Here is a 19,536-nt window from a genome sequence, read left to right on the forward strand (position 1 = left end):
ATTAAAACGATCCATCTCTGAGATCTGATTATTCTTATCTGGTTAACAGTATTGCACTTTTAATGTACTTAGTCGATGGAATTTACAATGATCATTGGATTTCATTTCAGGAGTATTACCATACATTTGGCATGCAGTATGTGCTGGTTAAATGAAATTAGAGCGGAAATGTTGCCTCTGAGCTATCCCCCGAGGGATTCAATAAAGAAGTGTCTTATCCTGATTCATATTTATCAGTGGTGCGTGCATGCTTTTATAGAAAAGAAGAAGAAGAGAGAATGAACTAATTCTCGCAACATGAGCGTGCTGAGTGATTGATCATGTGGACCGGGGCCGTCTAATGTAACCCCGCCGACCGACACTGACTGGCTTGTGACAGCTATGATAAATGAAAACCCACCGGCCAATGTCTTACTAATGGATTTCCATGTACTCTTTGTACCTACGCACACACACACTCTGGCACTCGCATCTTACTTTCCGGTAGTGATGCTTGCAGGACACGAGTACGCTGGCGTATCCAAGCACACTTTGAGTAATCATATGAAATATTTTTATTTGATCTCAAAAGTTATATTGTGTTTTAGAATTTATTATTTAAAATAAATAAATAAAACATTCAAGCCTTTGCTGAACTAATGACTTCTTAATCAGTTCTTGAGAAAATGTATGAACAATTTGACAGTCAGTTTTTAAAGTCATTCATTAAGAAACCGTGTCCAACCCCAAACATAAATCAGTCGAATCGTGGCCATTTAATGTCAAGTAGTATTTCAGGCTGACTCCTAACGGTTGGGTATTTATGCTTATATTGTTTGTTCTTTATTTTCCAAGGCATTAACTGAGGCAGCTTTGGTTTCTAAATAATGCTTGTGCTGTGTGTACAGTTTGTTTTCAACTTCGCATTAAATATGTAAAATACATTAAAGAGGGCAACAGGATGCATGAGAATGCAAACGAGATCGTGTTGTGATGAATGTCAGTGTGTGTGAATGTTGATCAGTCTTTATAAATACAATAGGGCACACCAATTACCCCCATCTTCAGAGGACCCCTCAGGGTTTCTTCCATTTGTAGCAAAAAAGGCCACAGAAATAAATAGGGTCTTATACCATGGAAGTAGGAGGAGTACACCATGATGGATTGATCTGCTCCGTCTGCTCCTCAGAGTCAATCAATCATCTTAGCTTTGGTGCTGTTTTCGATAGGAATTTTCCACACTCTGTTTTGCCTGCAGCCACAGAGAGCTGCTTCTGGGTTTGGATAACCAGAGGGCATTGGATATCTGATTACACCCCTCCTCTCAGTTGTCATCATTACTATTTGTCACAGAATAGAGATAAGGCTGCTAGAAAACAAACTAAAAACAGTACTTCCCCTTCACACAGAATGAAGGCTTGAGTTGCATCTGAAAACACGCTCGGTTTCTGCACGCTCTTATACACCACGGACAGTAAATGGTCGATAGTAGGTCATATATAAGCAGTGTGAGTCTTGCTTGAAGCTAGCACTACCCCGTCGATGACAATATAAAGTATACGACAACAAGACGAAAAACACAGCAGAGGGTGTTTAAAAAGTGAGATGGTATTATAGCTACAGCCATGACACTGCGACCTCATCAGGACTTCAGTGCTGGAACAAAGGGAGTACTATTACAAGAATGTGGCTTTAAAATTGATTTACCAGACAGAAAGCTCCACATCATGTTTCTCTACATCTTTTACATTAAATGCTTTTAGATTTATGGCCAAAGAGTGTGACTTCCATCATTCAGTCAAGCCAAGTCACTCATCTGTGCTAACCTCATCGGCTAATTCATACAGGCATGGAGACGAGGTGAAAGGCAAACGGTGAAGCGGAGAGTTTTGCTCTCATGCTAATAATGTTGAGCAGGGTAAATGCTGTCAGAACTGAAACTGCTCAAGATATAAATAGCTGAGTTGATGATTGAAACAAGATTTTAAACAAACCAGTTGATGGAGAGAGATTTAAATGTCTCGACTTGTTTATTCTTTTTTGCTCCTGTTGACTCGGGAGAGGCAAAATGCCTCCTACCCACATGATGGAGCAGTATTAACTGCAACTGAGGACATTCTTGGGCGGTGGAAGGAATATTCGAGGGTGCTTGCATATCCTTGAATATACATATTTTCTTTTAGTTGTTCAGCACTTTTGTCAACAGTTGCTTTGGCGGGTTTTTGAGCCTGCTCATAAATAAATTGAATTGAATGTTTTGCGCTCTTGGAAAGTGCATTTGACTGCATCCTTTAAGTGTCCTGGGGGGAGTACTTAGAAGTATGAGGTATCTGGCCTGGTATTGTGGCCTGTTTGATTCCTGAAAAACGAAAAAGTTTTTATTGCTGGCAATAAGTCAGACTCATTCCCAGTAGGGTGTTGGACTTCCAATCATAATTTAATTTCTGAGGGATTTCAAGGCACAGTCAATGGCCACAGGATGTCCACAGGATGTTATCTTTGCTTTTTGTGGCCGATGTGGTTCTGTTGGCTTCATCAAATGATGACCTCCAGCTTGCATGATGAGCCCCAAGTCTCCCCAAGTCATGAGTGAGAGAAGCAGGAGTTTGACAGTCAGATTGATCAAACGTCTGCATGAATGTGACACTGTTGTAGTAATGACAGACCTGAGAGTAGAAAGCAAGGCTCTCAGTTTCCCAACCCTCACCTATGGTTGTGAGCTCTGGGCAGTGACTGAACCAATGACAGTAGTGGAAATGAGCTTAATCTGAGGGTTGGCTGGGCTCATCCTTAGAAGGATGTTGAGGAGCTCAGTCATTCAGGAAGGAGAGGTGAACCATTATTCCTCTACATCAAAAGGAGACAGTTTTGTGTGGTCTGGGTATCTGACTAGGAGACCTCCTGAACACTTCTAGGTCAGGTGTTGTAGTTGTGTCCTACTGGGACAGACCCAGGACACCCTTGGGACATTGCATCTGTCAGCTGTCTTGGGAGTGCCCCACTGGCCACTGCTATAGGAGGTGGCTGGGGAAAGGATGCTGACATGGACATGAATGGATGGGGGATTTATTGTTATTGCAACTAGGGCTGCCACAAACGATTATTTTGATAGTCGACTAGTCACCGATTATTTATGCAATTAGTCGACTAATCAGATCATCATCCACTGGACGTAAAACTACAGCTTATTGCACCAGCAGCATCTGCTCTTATATAACTATCATTAGCTTACAGCTTTAAGCTTTTAAGGTGCTAACTAAAAATAAAGACAAGATGATAGTTTATTCAATTTTAATGAAATTTGCAGATTGTTTCGGTAAAGTTTAATAAACTCCTTGCTATCTAAAATATAACAGGACACCGGAGTATATTCTCCAGCATCTCACACTTCTGATAATCAGCTGTCTGCTTGACGTTTATTCAGCTGTGTAAAAACTATAACTTTAATCTCAGCCAAACCGATTTACTCAGGAACAAATAAAATACTAAAAAAAAGCCAAACAATAACATTTTTAATTTATCTAAGTGACTCATATATATTTAACCTGAGTCGCGAAAGACGGCGGTGGGTTTGAAAACAATTTGCCGGGAGTCCGGTGTTCTCACGGCGCTAGTGACCTAGCCCCCGGCTAGCTATCGAGCTAGTGGGTAACAGACGTCTCCGAAAACGTCGGAGCGCTTTTGAAAATATGTGGTGTCCTGATAAACTGAGCAGATATTTGAGGTTTACACAGCTACATTCTCGCCTGAAAATATGTTAAACGTTTATTTTGTGACCCAGAAAGAATAATAAGAGTAATATTAAAACTAACTAGCTACCGCCATTGTTGGAAACTAAGCTGGGCCGCGCTATGAATTCTGGGACACAGCTGCTTCTTCTTCTTCTTCGGGGTTTAACGGCAGCTGGCATCCTTGTACATGCTGTGCTGCCATCTTCTGTTTCAGTCCGTTATTACACTCTTAAATCCTGCTATTATTCCTGCGTCTTTTGCGATCTTACAAAGCTTCAAACGACACGTCGACTATTAAATCAGTCGTCGACGATTTTGATAGTCGACGTAATCGTGACTAGTCGACAAATCGTGGCAGCCCTAATTGCAACTTTCCTTCCAGATAAAATACGCTAATATAGAATATGCTAAGATATAGAGCTATAGAATATGCTGTAGATATGGAGAAACATTTTTTTGTTACTTTGTTTAACGGATGATTATGTGAACAGAGTGACAGAATCAGTAGTAATAACATTACTGGGCTAAAACTGCAGAGCATTAAGGTCGATTAAATGTCCAAGTGGAGTTTATAGCTATGAAACATTTTCACTTACACAAACTAATTTTATCTGTTGTGAGTAGAAAAGTATTGAGGTCGTTCTAGCAGTTTAACACAAAACATTAACAAAATCACAGCGTCTGTTGAGAACAGGATCTGAAAAAGTTCAGTTTTTCAGTTCTGTGTTGTCACCTAAAGGCATGGTTGTGATTTACATATTTGGCAAGCTTTGAAAATAATTCTTCATAAAAATTGAAGTCTTTGATGTACCTGGTTGCTGAATGGTTGCATCAGATCAATCCAACCATCTACTCTAGGCTAAGTTCTCAGAGATGAACAGCAAGCTTTTTCGTCACCTCTCCTACTTAACCAGTTCAGTTTCCACACTATTGCATTTTTTCACCTCATCTACATTTTCAGCCCGCAAGAAGTTTAATTCTCTGCCGGTTTAGTCCCACTTTCTTCTTATTAAACTTCCAAACCCCAATTTGCCTTTAAACTCTTACACAGTAATTCATTAAGGGTAATGTGTTTCTCGTTTAGTTTATGAAAGGAAATAAATAGCTTGAGATTCACAAAGACAAACACTCGTGCATCCACAGTCACTGCAGACAAGCAGATTTTACACTGTGACATTTACGCAGAGTCGATGCAGGAAGCGCACAAACTCTGGGAAATCCAGCAGCAGCTGCTGAATGTTTGCAATAATCAGTATACAGGTTCTTTTATTCCCCTCTGGTGGTTGGTTCCTAAATGACTTGACTTTCATGTTACAGTGACTGGTGCTTTGTAGCGGATGCTTTAATCTCGGAGAGAAGATGCTTTAATCTCGGAGAGAAGATGCTTTTCATGTGGGCCACACAAAGCTGTTTTTGTATTATCATTCAACATCACTGGAGTAATTACTGAAGCTCGGCGCGAGGGAGACTTTTATGTTTTAGTTTTTATCACACGCGCTGTTGCTAACCACCACATTAAAGGTTTAGAGTTAAATCTCAGTAGTTATCCATCTTCGAAGACTTTGACTTATGTAGCAGGAAATAAAGTAATGATTTGTCGGTTATTTATTCTACTTTCTACTTTTTTTCTTTTCAAATCTTCTTTAAACCACCCTTTTAAAAAATTAGTTGAAATGCATACTGTCTTAGTGGACAGATTACCGCTTTAGGGATTAGTTACTGTAAAAATAGCATCAGTGTTAAAACAATACTCCATGCAACACGCCGATAGCTCATGTATATGCATATAATAAGATAAGAGGTAGCAGTAGTGACTTGTTTTCCACCCATACGTATACTAATTTTAGAAATTTAACCGATAAAAATGTATTTTGCTTCACCGTGGAGAGGATCGACCAGCTGTATAAAGAATACACTGGGAAAAAACCTTGTCCACACAAAGAAACCTCGGGGTGGTCTGAGAAAGACTTGCAGTCACAGTGGAAAAGTCAGAAATAGCTTTATTTGGTTGGATGTTGCGAATTGTTGGACTGATTTGTTGTTGTGTGAATAGTTGACAGGTACTGCATGTTGAGATTTTTACCTTTTCACCTCATATCCTGCTAAAAAAGAACCTAAAAACAAGCAGAACTTGTCTCCGTGCATAACTGTGTTTTCTCTGATTTTTGCAGGTGGCCTGAGAGGAGCATCCGTCGTTGACTCACTAGACACTCTGTACATTATGGGTTTGATGGATGAGTATAATGATGCCAAGGAATGGGTGAAGACCAGCCTGGATCTAAATTCGGTGAGAAACTCATTTTAGTGTCAAGTTTCTTTCTTTCTTTTTTTCTTTTTTTTCGCATTTTACTTTCGGGCAACTTGGGGGCAACATCCTCCCCTCCATCAAGCTTAACCACACTCTTACTACATAAGCATAATGAAGTTTTCAGCTGTGACCGTGCATGCTCGATTGATTTCAAGCTGTGCTTTTGTGCTTTAACAGCGACATTGTGTCCACTGAGTCTGACAGTTTTCCAAAGCTCAGGACATTCCAGCAGAAATCAAAAGCTTCCTGTGTGGCCACCAGCCACGCCGTGTTACCGACTGATGAAATTCTCTGCCTCTCTGAAAGGTCTTTGTGGGGCAGAAAATGTGATAAATAAAGGAGAGAGTGCTGGAGCAGGGTTTAAAGGGTGTTGTAGATTAAAAAAATGTGGGAGAGAGGAGGCAAAGAGAGGCCATGACCCTTTCATTGAGCGAGTCTGTAAAGGCTGGGTTGCAAGCAGCGTGGGTTGCCAGTTCTGATATCATGTTGAATTGAGCGAAAGCGGCAACCAGGAAGGGCTTTTAGGGAGTTTGCTGCTAATAGGTAATGTGTGAGCCTGTTTGTCAGTGTGTTTTTTTTTTTTATGCTTTGCAAATGAAAGGGGTCATTTCCGGACCAACCTTGTCAATAAAATGTGGTTATGTAATAGTGTGTAATTACACAAAGCTTGCAAACACAACTATGTCATTATGACTGTCATCATGGTAGGCTACTGTAGACGCTAGGCAGTAATTATACAAATTCACTGCCTGTTATGACAGCACGCCAAATGTCTCAAGTTGAAGTTGTTTTGTTTGTTGACAGTTAAGGCCCCAAAAACACTTGTTTATTATGAGTGTGTTGGTGAAGAAAACCAATCTTTTTTTTTTTTTTTTTTTTTTTTTTAATTCATATTTTTATTAAGGTTTCAAAAGCAGGCATTCACAGTATGTACATCATGTAAGCATTCTTCATACTTGGGTTATCTGTCTTAAATACTGAAATAGTATTTTAATTTACATCCAAGTCATAAGGGAAGAATACTTACAACGATAGAAGTAATTGAAACCATCACATAATCCGAAAATCAAAAAACAAAAAACAAAACTAACAAACCTAAGAAAAGAGAAAAAAAAAAAAAAAACAAAAAAAAAAAACACAGATGTGTTGGTATGGGGTGATCCTATAAATATATATACATACATCATAATTATTGGTTTGTAATAGTAAAATCTGGCCTATGAGGCGTGATATATTTAACCCAGTTTTCCCAATATGATGTAAATTTCTCCAGCTTGTGGTTAACAGAAGCTGTTATCTTTTCCATGTTATAAATTTCCATTGTGATTTCCATCCATGTACTTATGTTTGGGCTCTCTGGGGATAACCATTTTCTGGTGATATTCTTTTTACAGGCCACCAATAAAATATTTATTAAATGTTTATCATATTTAGGCCATTCCTGAGGTATATATCCAAAGAACATAGTCTTACTCTCGAGAGGTATTTCACGTTTAAAGATATCCTGTAAGGCATTATGTATTTCTCTCCAATAATCCCTCAAGATTGAGCAGTCCCAGAAAATATGGTAATGATTTGCACTTTGATTTCCACAGTTCCTCCAACAAGCAGGGGGGTTATCATCATAATGAGACTTCTGAGAAGGTGTTATAAAGTATCTAATTAGGCACTTCCAGCCAAATTCCCTCCACTTTTGTGAGCTGGTACACATCCACTGATATCTCCATATTGCCGTCCATTCTTCCTCTAATATTTTTATCCCTCCTTCCTTCTCCCATTTTGTTCTAATATATGAAGTCAAATGTGGTTTCAAATCCATTAGACCCTTATAGAGACATGATACAATTCTATCAAGAAAACCAATCTTAACTACATTTGACACGTGTGGCATACTGCACATGATGCTAGTAACACTGAACTGTATTTGAATAATATGCAGTCAACAGCTCTGCTGGAAAGCAGAGGCCTAAAAAACACTTCCACTGCGTTTGAGATGCGCTTTATCGCAGCACGTTGTCGATCACTGCCAGATACGAGGCCGTAAAGAAATGCACAGTGATTGTTATTGCCTGCATATCAAAGCTGTTATTTTTCTCACTCATGGCACGCACAGATGTCACTGATACATACCAAGGACTTGGAATGAGACGTGACACACACCCACACGCAGTTAATACAACGAATGGCCTTTTCCAGTGAAGAGAGAAAATTCTTAACTATGACTGCAGCTGTGGCTGCTGGTGACGGCCAGTAATTGCAGCTGCTGACAAACAGCCACAGTGTCACTAATAAAGACAACAAACGCGGGTTTACACTTCACAGTGCACTTTGTCAGGGGTGTTATATGCCACAATTTGTTAACTTCACCACTTCCTGTCTTCATCAGCGGTCATTGCAGGGCAGAGGCTTGCAATTATTCTCTGCAGGAAAGTTGAAATTATTTACATGTCGTCATTAAAGTGCTGTTCTTTGTCCTGTAAGATCTGATTACTTGTCACATTTTTTAAAAATATCTCATTTTCCGCCCAAATTACAGCATTTCAAGTACAGTAAACTGTGCACTTTAAACGCAAACACACACAGTGACTTCTACATCTTCTTTCTTAATGTCGTCATTTTGATAATGAACTAGTTTTTGCAGTTTGAACATATAAAACATATAAAACAGCACACTGGCTCATCATAGGGATTGTCAGATTCACTTCACCAAGCTTGTCGAGAGCCTACAGAAATTTTTCTGATGGCTTCATTTTTTTTTCTTTTCTAAATGCCACTTAAGGAAATACATGCCGCATAAAAGCAAAGGCTGGAAAAATGTAGCACATAAGGTCAGTAGTTTGTTTATTATTATAAGAAAACAAGCAAGGAAGTAAAAAATAAAAATAAAATGCTTTATTTTTCTCAGATTTAAGAAATTATTTTGTTGCAATCCTTAAAAAAAATTTAATAAAAAAATGGAATGTATAACAAATAGAAGTGTTTTAATTAGATTCATTATAACATTAATTACAAATAATATATATATAAAATCAGTGTTGCATTACACATTACTTTACCATTGTGTTACTTCATTACTCTTGGGAGAAAGTTCTTCACACTACTCATAATGTAACCTTAAATGCATAGTCACATAATTACCAGTTATCTATATAAACCTGAGGCTATAGTCGCACACACTGACAGATTTTTCTTTTAGTGTTAAAGTTCGAACAAAAAGCTAAAAGCACAAAGTGAAGTTGAAAACCAGCTGAGAGAGGCTTCAAAACGATTGCCTGTGCTAGCCTTGTGTTAGCATGCTGTTTGAAAGAGCTAATGTTGTGTTAACATTAGAATGCACAACAACATAGTAGTGATAATGTAATGTGATTACTTAATTTGCGCTGAGTCATGATATTACTGCACTAGCAAAAAATGGAATGTGGTTAGAGCATTGCATTACTTTGTAAAATGTGACACCTCACACTGTATATGACAATTTTTATAAGAATTTCAAATTACTTATGATTTGCATAAAATAAAGTGTAATCTATTTCAGTTAAAGGTGCATACAGTAGTACAAGGAATGGAGCAAGGACACACGGGGATTTTCATGCTCACATTTTTCTTTTAATTACATTACTGTCAGCAGATTCAGCCAGTCACACTGCAAAGCACTTTGTTAGATTTATCAGCTCAGGCCTGTCTGTCAGCCATAGCTTGACATGTTGTGACAGCTGCTCTGTAACTTGTCAGCAGTGAAACAAGGACAGAAGGAAGAGGACGGTGTTACACTAGCACAGACTTGACAGTGTTTGCAGCAGGTTTCAGCCTCTTCGCCGAGAAACTTGGACATCAGCTGCTCATTATTATCCCGTTTCTACAGGATTTCTTCTTTGTGTCGGACTGAAACCAAACATACCCACGTTTATATTTTTAACAAATGCACTTAGTAATACAGAACTTTAAAACTCTGTGCCATGTGAACAAATTAAATTCCTTGAAATCTTCCTTAATCATATGACTTTGAAGCATCTACAAGCTTCGGATGCATATCTGAATGAACAACTCAGCAGACAGACTGGCCATGCTGGCGGCTCAGCCATTTACCAAGACAAAAGGAGCTCCAGAGTATATCTACCCGTGTTAGCCTGTGCCATGCTTCTCTACAAGCTGTTGTCGCATAAAGACTGAACAAGTATTTGGCAACATCATCACACATCAGCACCGAGGCACTTATTGAGTCTGATGAAGATTTATTTATGTAAAGAATGGTTTGGTCAGTATGACGACTAAGTTTCAGTTAAGTAAAGCAGCTGCCCTCTGTGAGCTCATCAGACCTTTTCCCATTAAAGCGAGTAATTAGGTGTGATTAATGTCGACTTTAAGATTGGACTGTATTCCCTCATGTTCCCTTCCAAATTTTATTACGCTTTCAGAGCCTCCCTTCCTCCATTTCTGCTCTTTCACTTAGTTATTTCTAATCTCTCCACGGCATTTTCTGTCTGGCTCAGTTCTTTTTATTCATCATCGAGAAATCTATGTGTTGAGTCTGTTAAAGCAAAATTGTGGCAAGTGATCGCTCTGATCTACGGTCATCCAGTTTCATCATGTTGCTGAGTGTTATGGAAGGATTGTTTTTGTCTGTTTGCTAAGAATAAATGCATTTTCGGGTGATGACCCTTTAAGACAGCCGCCCCCAACCCCCGGGAGTCGTTGTTTGGTACCAGGTCGCGAGAGTTGAGGCTCGGGTGTGAAATTTATGGTTTTATAGGGGTTTTATCGGTTTTTATTGTTATTTTTGTAACGTTTTTATCATTAACCCGGTTTTCCTGGGTCTTTTCCCGTGTGTTATGAATAAGTCTTCTTTTTTTTGGTACCAGTACTGGTTTTATTTTGTTGTATTTATCCAGGACACCTTAAATGCTGATCCGTGAAAATATTGTCGGACACAAACTGGTCCCAGTTGGGGACCGCTGCTTTAAGATGACATGAAGAAAATGTACTTTAAGCCATTATTAAAGGAAGATCTTCTTTCAGATCAATTAAAATCACTAAATATTTGATTATGTCAGGTTGGGTTTGATAAATCATCAATAGGTTAGGCAATATATATCATATATGATTATTTTTATATTGATCAATCATGATATTAAGGTTTTCACACGTACTGTAAAACTTCTTAAATTGCAAGGAGATTAAAAAAGAAACCAGAATTATTAAGTAGAGTTTTACCTTTTTTTTTTTTCATTCATGACATTTTCCAAATGTCAAGAATAGATGTGTTAATACGCCCAACAATTCATTGTTTATATTATGCAAACGTATAATGTGATCTTTAAACTGCACTGTGTTCAAGATGGACTAATGTGTACAGTAAGTAGAAGTGCTGTCATATTAATTATCCTTCACAGAAGCTGAAGTGTGCACATCTTCTCACTAAAGCTCAGCCTTTGGTGATTTTCAAAATTAGTGCTCCTTATAGATTGAATCTTCCCCCTGTGATTTTGCTGATGATTGCTATGAAGCCTCTTTAGCATAACTAGAAACATCCACCAGCAATAACTTCTTATTTACCACATTGACGAAGCTCCAGAGCCCCACCAGGATGGCGAAATGACTGGATAATATGCACGCTCAGGCCTGTGATTCCACATCTCAGATCAAGTTAGTGTGAAATCTCCTGGGTGTTATTGGTAGAGACTGGAGTAATGAGCTGTATTTTATTTTATTTTTTATATGTCGTGGCATGTGCTGCATTTCTCCATCCCTGAACGATTCAGTAGCGTGGATGTTGGCATGTGTAAGCCGAGTGCCACTAAATTGGACAGAGTGCGTAAGAGGAGGGAGCTTGTTATTATTTCTGAAGGGAGGTCGAGATGCTGACAGTCACATGCATACACTGCAGCCTGCCAGTGTGGTGTCAGAAGAAGGAAGAAAGAGCTGTCAGATCTGGACATGATGCCATTTTTCTGACCTGTTTAGAGTACATGGTGAACTTAGTACTCCTCAGCCGTCTCAGGTGTGCTGTGGCTCGTCTCTTCTCATGCTCTGAAGAGAAAATAAAAAAAAGTCAGACTTTTGTGGGTTTGTCTAAACTGTAAATATACTGGCGATGTGGGAAATATGTGCATGGGAGCTACTACTACATTTCATATTTTACAATTATTATATTAAAAATGGCATATTTTAGCACAGTAATGGCTATGGTACCTATTATATTTTTGCATCTTGTTAATGGTTATATGTATGAAAGCCCATTTCCGCCACTAAAAAAAAGTATCCATAACTGGAAATTTCGAGTTATTTTCTCGAAATTTTGATTTATTAACTCGAAATTTGAGTTAGCGCTGCCAATCAGTAATCTATGTGATTCGGCTAATAACGCAAGGATATAATGTGAAGCCATGCTGAAAATACTCAGCAATTTGTGCATTCATGACTGGCTGTAAAACTGGTAGCTTAGCTGTAGCATTTGTAGCTGAGGGCTTCAGGTTCCGGGTTACAAGGAAATGACGTCATTCACGTGATTACTGATTGGCAGCGCTAACTTGAAATTTCAAGTCAAGTCGAAATTTTGAGTTATGGATATTTTTTAATTTTTTTTAAGTGGCGGAAACAAGCTTCCATATATATATATATATGTGCACAGATTTGTGCTATAAATCTTCATTCCCACGTTGCAGAGAGAGATGTGTACTTGTGGTGTCGGTGCCCTCACATTTGTTTCAGGTCCCCTGCTGTTAGCTTATGTAACAGATAATTATGACTAATGATACTAATTGATAATGTAGTAGCGTTGCATCCAAGTAGTGTCAGAATTGTATTAATAACACTCTGCCCTTGTTCTCTTGTCAGTGCTCTCTGAAGCAAACACTAAATAGTGGGTGAGTGATTGAACACACGGACAATCCAAGCACAAGCTTAGTCTTGTTTATTTTGCATTTTTTTTCCCTCTGCCCTTGTTTAGTTTTGTGGTTGCTTGCTGTGAGCCCAGTAGGGGTTGTTTCAGTAGCAGTGAAGCAATGAGTGTTTTCTTCAAACTGTGGTGGAAGCTGAACAAGCGTGCCTCACCCCAAAACATCCAAGAAAAAAAAAAACAATTCTTCAAATCTCCCTAAAGTCTTTTCTGTCAGCTCGAGATATCGGCATTAGCTTGAGGTCTCACTTTCATTACATCCAAATCAAATTTGCAGCTGCATAAAGCACGGCGTCGAGAAAATAACCAAAGTGTATTTATACGAGTGTCGTTATAATCCAGATGTAATTGACTTTTTGGTAGAATGAGCGCAGATACATTGCACATTGTTGTTGCTGTTAATCTTTTGAACCTCGGTCCGGAGGCCAGAAAGAGTTTGTGCTGCCAGTCCAGATACAGTTTCAGACACATGGGATGCACTCCTTTCACAGAGCAGAGAAAGTTTGGTGAGAGACTAGAAGAGAATGAGCAACTTCATCAAGTATTTCAGAGACTGCCAGCAGCGTCCCACCAAGTACTGAACAATGCGGTGTATCTACTGTGTACACATGTGCAACACAGAGCGAAACCTGAGAGAAATGTGTGGTAACTTTTATTACCAGAGAAAAAAGCTGTTGACTGAGTTCAACTTTGCAAATGCCTCAGGCAAATATAGAGCGCTTGTGTAGGTTGTTATTCTAAAATATTTTAAGCTAACAAAGATATTCTGACTATTTTATGCATTTTCATGATGACAGTTCTTAACTTGGAGATGTCATCACATTGTTGAAAAAGACAAGCGGTGTTCCCCACCATATTTTTAATCTCAAGGCTTGTAAACCAGTCTGTTTTTAATCAGTTGTTTGTGGGTTATTTTCCAAATGCGTGCTCACATTTGAGGACAAGAAAAAGTGACATTAGTTGGTAATGAGGAGACCTGGAGCAAGGTTGTTGTTTACCTCCAGAGAGCAGTTTTTTGACCCCCGCTGACACCCTGTCTGGACTAAATTAGACACAACTTGCTTCTAGTCATGAAGGAAGAGGAAAAAAACGGTGTCATTTGCAATGCTGAGGGACGGTTCGGTAAAGACGCCGTGCCCCTAAGCTGAGGTCAAGCTGAGCTGACATTCTGTCCCAGGATGCGCAGGGCAAAGGACGTTTTGTGTGGGTAGTTCATCATTACGGATATTTACCAGCACATTTTGTATCATTCATGCACTTTTTCCCTGTGGAGCCATTTCGCACAGTCAACCGCTGACACTGGATTCTGGCTACTACAGTGGGAAAAGGGTTGGCTTAGTTTCACAAGCTCTGATTTACATGTAGACGTTCTTTAAAAATAGTATTGAATATCTTAGATGTTAATATGGAAAGATCTCTGGAATATTAAGACTTTTTTTGAAAAGTGCAATGAGGTTGCACTGTAATGTCTTAATAAACACAAAGTCTATGACTATGTAATAATGACACTCTCAAAAAATTTTCATATTTCAGTTTACCTCAGCTCTACATAAGCAGCACCTGTTTTCAGCTTAAAGGCTGCAATAAACATGGTGCACACCACCTACACGGCACCACACTGCAGGTAGACAAAGTGTGCAACAAGCTGGTGATCATAGCAATTCACATATTTGATAAGAGGGTGATCAGATAAGCTAGGAGGAAAGCAGTATAAAGGTGGTGTCTTTATAAATAATTCAGAAACCAAATTTTCTTAGAGCAAGGAAGTCGCTGGATGTTAGCTTTAATTTAATTTTCATGCTACTAAAAAGACATGAAGACTGTTATACTGAAAAAAATAAATATATAATTGGTGTGTTAATTAGCTGTCTTAATGACCTAATCTGCATAACTCGATGTTAATATATATATCAGCATGAATACGCTGAAGCATTAAGCAGCTCAAATAGCTCTTTGTTTTTTTTCTTGGCAGTTTGGGAGTTAGCAGCCGCTGAGGAAAAAGTGAAGGATGTGTCTCAGTCAGCAAGGCCAAATACAGTGGGAGGTATATGATGAGAGACAGAGGCAGACAGTTAGACACAGAGTCAGGAGGAAGGAAGATGGACTGCAGCAGGCTGAATAATAACAGCAGAGAGAGAGTAGAGCAAAGTCCCATGAGACCCAAGCATTATAATAGAAGACTCTGTGGGGGAGCTACTGCAGCCCCCAGGAAAGAGCAGAGACCTGGGCACGCAAGAGTTTTGTGCGTGCGTGTGCATTTGTGTGGGGAGACGGCATCAAAAGACAGAGATGAAGCTCTGAAAATAGACAGATGCGGGGAGACCAATATTCTCTGATGGTGGCTTGATGGGTTGGGCTGTAATTCAGCTGTAATTTATCACCGTGGCAGTATTTGATGAATTATGCACCAGGCTGTTGATTTACAAGTTTATGCATTTAGTGGAGATGTTTTACGATACGAGTGCATCCTCTCTTTTGTGTGTACACATGATGTTTGAGGTGAAGTTGGATGTGCATTAATTACTCGGGTTAAAAAGAATTTTCAAAGAAATAAAATGATGAAACTTAAAACATTAGCCAATAATATTCTCTGACTATTTAATCACATTTTATTGGTCTGCAACTGGGATTAATTATTTACTGAGGTTATCCCCAGTTTGTACAAATGCATGATGGGAGTGCAACAAGTAGGGCTGTTCGATATAACGATATATATCGGATGACGATATAAAAACATCTATCGTTTAATTTTACGCTATCGTTTAATTCGTGGTGTCGCAAAATAAACTGTTTACAGCAATATTTTTTCATTATTTTGATGGTCACTGTAGTGGCTATATTAATTTCCTTAAGTTCTCTCTTTCTCTTATATTTAATATAACTAAACTACAGACTAGAGATGGACCGATCCGATATTACGTATCGGTATCGGTCCGATACTGACCTAAATTACTGGATCGGATATCGGAGAAAAATAAAAAATGTAATCCGATCCATTAAATATCACGAAAGCACCTCACAAAACTTGCAATACGCCGTAACTCGCCTCAGAACGTTAGCACGTTGGAGCAGTGTGGTCACGTGATAGAGCGGCTGTGGCATGCGGGACCTGTCGGTGGTCTGGATAGCATGTGGAGCTTCGCTAGCAACCCAGCATTTCATCTCCGACAAAGTTATCCCGAGAGAAGTAAAGCAAGTGTGTAAGTCCGTCTCTGAATGTTTGTAAAGCATTCCTGCGTTAAGCTTAACAAGCGATATATGGAGCGACTGCCTCTCCTGCTGCTACTTCAATCATGAAACTGCTTAACGATCAGCTGATCGGCTTTTCTGTCGCGAGTCCGTGTCTCTAGTTTACTTTTGGCCCACTTTGCACCAGAAAGAGGAAACCAGCGGCTGAACAACAGCAGCACGTTTAAGCTTGATCAGCTGTTGTTAGAATGTATTTAATATTACTTTCTACTCCAGGATCTTTTTCTACGTAGCTGACGCTGGTAACTGTGCAGGGGCGGATCTAGCAAAGTTTAGCCAGGGGGGCCGATAGGGCATTAACTGGGAAAAGGGGGCACAAAGACATACTTTTCTTTCTTATTCTCATTTAAAATGTCTCGCTTTTAATAAATAATTATCTGACACCCAAAGTTTTAATTTGATGTAAAATGAATAGAAGTCCATTACTGTATATAGTAACTATTAAGTCTAATATATATACCCTAGTAAGCTATAGTACTTTTTCCTTTGGGAAGGTACCATCTGTGCAGTCTGCAATTTTGTTGAAGAAAGATGTTGAATCTATTTAATATTTCTTGAAAAATAATTGATTTCTGTGCATTTTTTTTCACACTGCATCAAATTAAGGTTGATTACGTCGATTAAGCATCATGAGGTGGAGCGTGAGGGGTGGTTCCCTATTTTTTATTTATTTATTTTTGTTGTTGCTGGGAGTTGGAACCCTATTAGTTAGGTTGCTTAATATTTACGCTAAGTACTCTTTAAAATACCAGAATAGGGAGGAAGGTGTAGGTTTAAGTTTATTAGATTGATCAGTATTGCTGAACTATGAAATATTTTTTTTTGCATACAGGTATAACAGAATAGCTTTAGTGTAGTTGTTGTTTTAAACTTGAGTATGAACTTATACAAAATGCAGCAAGATATTTAAAAAACCGTTTTGTTGATTAAAAAACACTATATCGGATTCATATCGGTATCGGCAGATATCCAAATTTATGATATCGGTATCGAACATAAAAAAGTGGTATCGTGCCATCTCTACTACAGACAGACAAGCCTTTGTTTTTATGCGTTGTGGTTACCAACAACGACGGTAGCACCATTGCGTGTCCGCTTGTTTATGTTCCACATAAACCTTTCACAATAAAGCTCAAGATCCTGTTGAGACTTTTCAAAATAAACTGAATCACGTGAAAGATGCAGTGTTTACAGATGAGAAGCAAAAAAGAGCCGTCAGGTGCTAAAAAATAAACCTTAGACTCAAACGTTAGAACAGGCTTTTCCTCGCAGCAAGCCATGTAATAAATACTCACAAAGAAAACGGCGGCCGTTACAACTTATGTCTAAAGATGTATAGTTTCATGCATCGGTTAAAACACTCGACTCCAGGTATGCGACGCCCAGCTGGAAACACTTCACGCAAGTCGAGCTGCCCGAGATTCACAGAATTTACAGAAAATGTTACATTTTTGCGATTTATATCGTTATCGGACGATAGATGTCTTAATATCGGGATATGAGATTTTGGTCATATCGCACAGCCCTAGTAAAGGATTATTCTATTCTATTCTAGTAACAAGAGGGCAAAAAGTTGACGTATCACAGCTGATGACCGTTACTGGCTAATATCTGTCAGTTAAAATTTGGTTTCAAAAACTGATAAAGGCTTCTTTCATTTCAAACTATTGCGATGTAAAAAAAAAAGCTTCCAGAATAAAAGAAAAACTGTTCTTGTGCCTGAATAGTTTTGTAACTTTGATTAGTGTGGGATCACTAAACAGTAAGAAATGGGAAGGTCCTCTTGAAATGGGCTCTTGAAATGTACTCGTCTACTGTAATGTTAAAAAAAAAAAAAAAAAATCACTGAATTCATTATGTAAGCCTCTTTTAGGAATAGTTATGTGAAAAAAGCCAATATTTGTGAGCAATATTATACAATTAACTTTATTATTATGCTGATTTCACCCACCTGAGTGTTGCGCTGAGTGGGCTCATTTTTTTGTGAAGTCGCTATTTTGGCTTGAATTTCAGAGCTCCCTTTATGTCAGAGAAAGCTGTTTAGCATGCTCCACAGGGTTGCGGGTAGGGTCATTAACGCTAATGTTGTAGACTGCTCTCACAACTTGGACACTGATCAAGACTATAATTACTGCACAATATTTAAAAAAAAAAGAAAAGAAATAGAAAACGCAGGCGCATCTCGATGTCCTGAAAGCAGCAAGTTGGAGAGGAGCAGCAGAGGCAGCAGCTTTAACAGTATGTGAGAGCCAGGGAGATTAGAGTGAAAATTGATGATTTCTGTATCTGTATTTTAATTAGCAATGTTAAATTCAATCCCAGCCAGCATGTGTGAATCACCAGCTTTGGTAGGAGAGGCAATCGTCTCTTTCCATCCTTGGCTTATCAGGTCATTTTGTCTGTCACATCAGCCCGATTTGGCGTTAGCATGTAGCAGTCAGTCAGAATCTGGATGGCAGTAATGCTAACAGACATTTGCCCAGTGACAATGATGCCTCTTTATTAGCAGTAAATTATTACATTAACATTTGAGCAGGACACAACTGGGCAATAGTCTAGTCAGCTCCTTGGCACACAGCAGCACAGTGGCCATGCCAATCAGGCTCGTGTCCCAAGCAAATCTGGGCTGAGTAGGACAGAAATCTTTCCTTTGACTGTTGAATACAAATCAATACAGAAGGAGAGAGCACCACCAGCAACACTGCATTGTATGTACCCCAATGTAATGTACCCCAATGAGTCATTCTGTTCCTTATTTTCTTTTCCTGTCGAGGCTCCTCCTCCATAAAAATTACATTAGCTAGTATAATTAGTTTTTCTCCCAGTAGTACACATTTTAAATAGTTACAGCGTTGGTAAAAGCAGTTGCTTATTTAAATGAGCTTTCATTCTCTATTCTCTGCCACAAGGTAAGGAGAAAGAGGAGCACACACAGATCATCCACATAATTAAAACCACCTGCACCCTGCACATCGCTAATACAGCCACAACATGGCTGGACATGGATAGAAATGTTGACAGATGTTGGGGGAATGGTTAGTTGTACTGCAAAACATTTTAGGTGGATGATACCTAATGAATGATGGCACTGTGGGGTCTCCCCTGGTTTGTGTACTACTTTTTAAGTCCTGAGTAGCCGGATTATAACCACATTTGCACACGATGGCTGACTAGCTAGCTAGTTTAGCAACAGACATCTTTAAGTATATTATTTTAGCAAAAAGCAGGCTTGAAAAAAAAATACTAGAAAACCTGAGCATCCCATTTAGGGAACACAACAAGTGTCCATTTGAGTAACTGCTACTTTATAGCTTTATAGTTGCCAGATTTTGGATGGCAGGTGACAAATTATGCATCAATAACACTGAGGTTCC

General features: G+C 38.9%; 1 protein-coding gene across 2 annotated transcripts in view; it reads left to right on the forward strand.

The window, feature by feature from the left end:
• The window catches only part of LOC146563995 (mannosyl-oligosaccharide 1,2-alpha-mannosidase IA), a 195,896-nt gene that overhangs the window by 105,814 nt on the left and 70,546 nt on the right, over positions 1 to 19,536 (forward strand). For both annotated transcript variants that reach the window (XM_085291417.1, XM_085291418.1), the window contains exon 3: positions 5,882 to 5,997. In XM_085291417.1, the coding sequence (XP_085147543.1) occupies positions 5,882 to 5,997 (116 nt within the window). The remainder of the gene's footprint in view (positions 1 to 5,881; positions 5,998 to 19,536) is intronic.

Source organism: Mchenga conophoros, linkage group LG11 (genome assembly GCF_057382185.1).
Source record: "Mchenga conophoros isolate Kocher_MC1m ecotype Shallow Benthic linkage group LG11, M_conophoros_male_GT1.1, whole genome shotgun sequence".
NCBI classification, from domain to species: Eukaryota; Metazoa; Chordata; class Actinopteri; order Cichliformes; family Cichlidae; genus Mchenga; species Mchenga conophoros.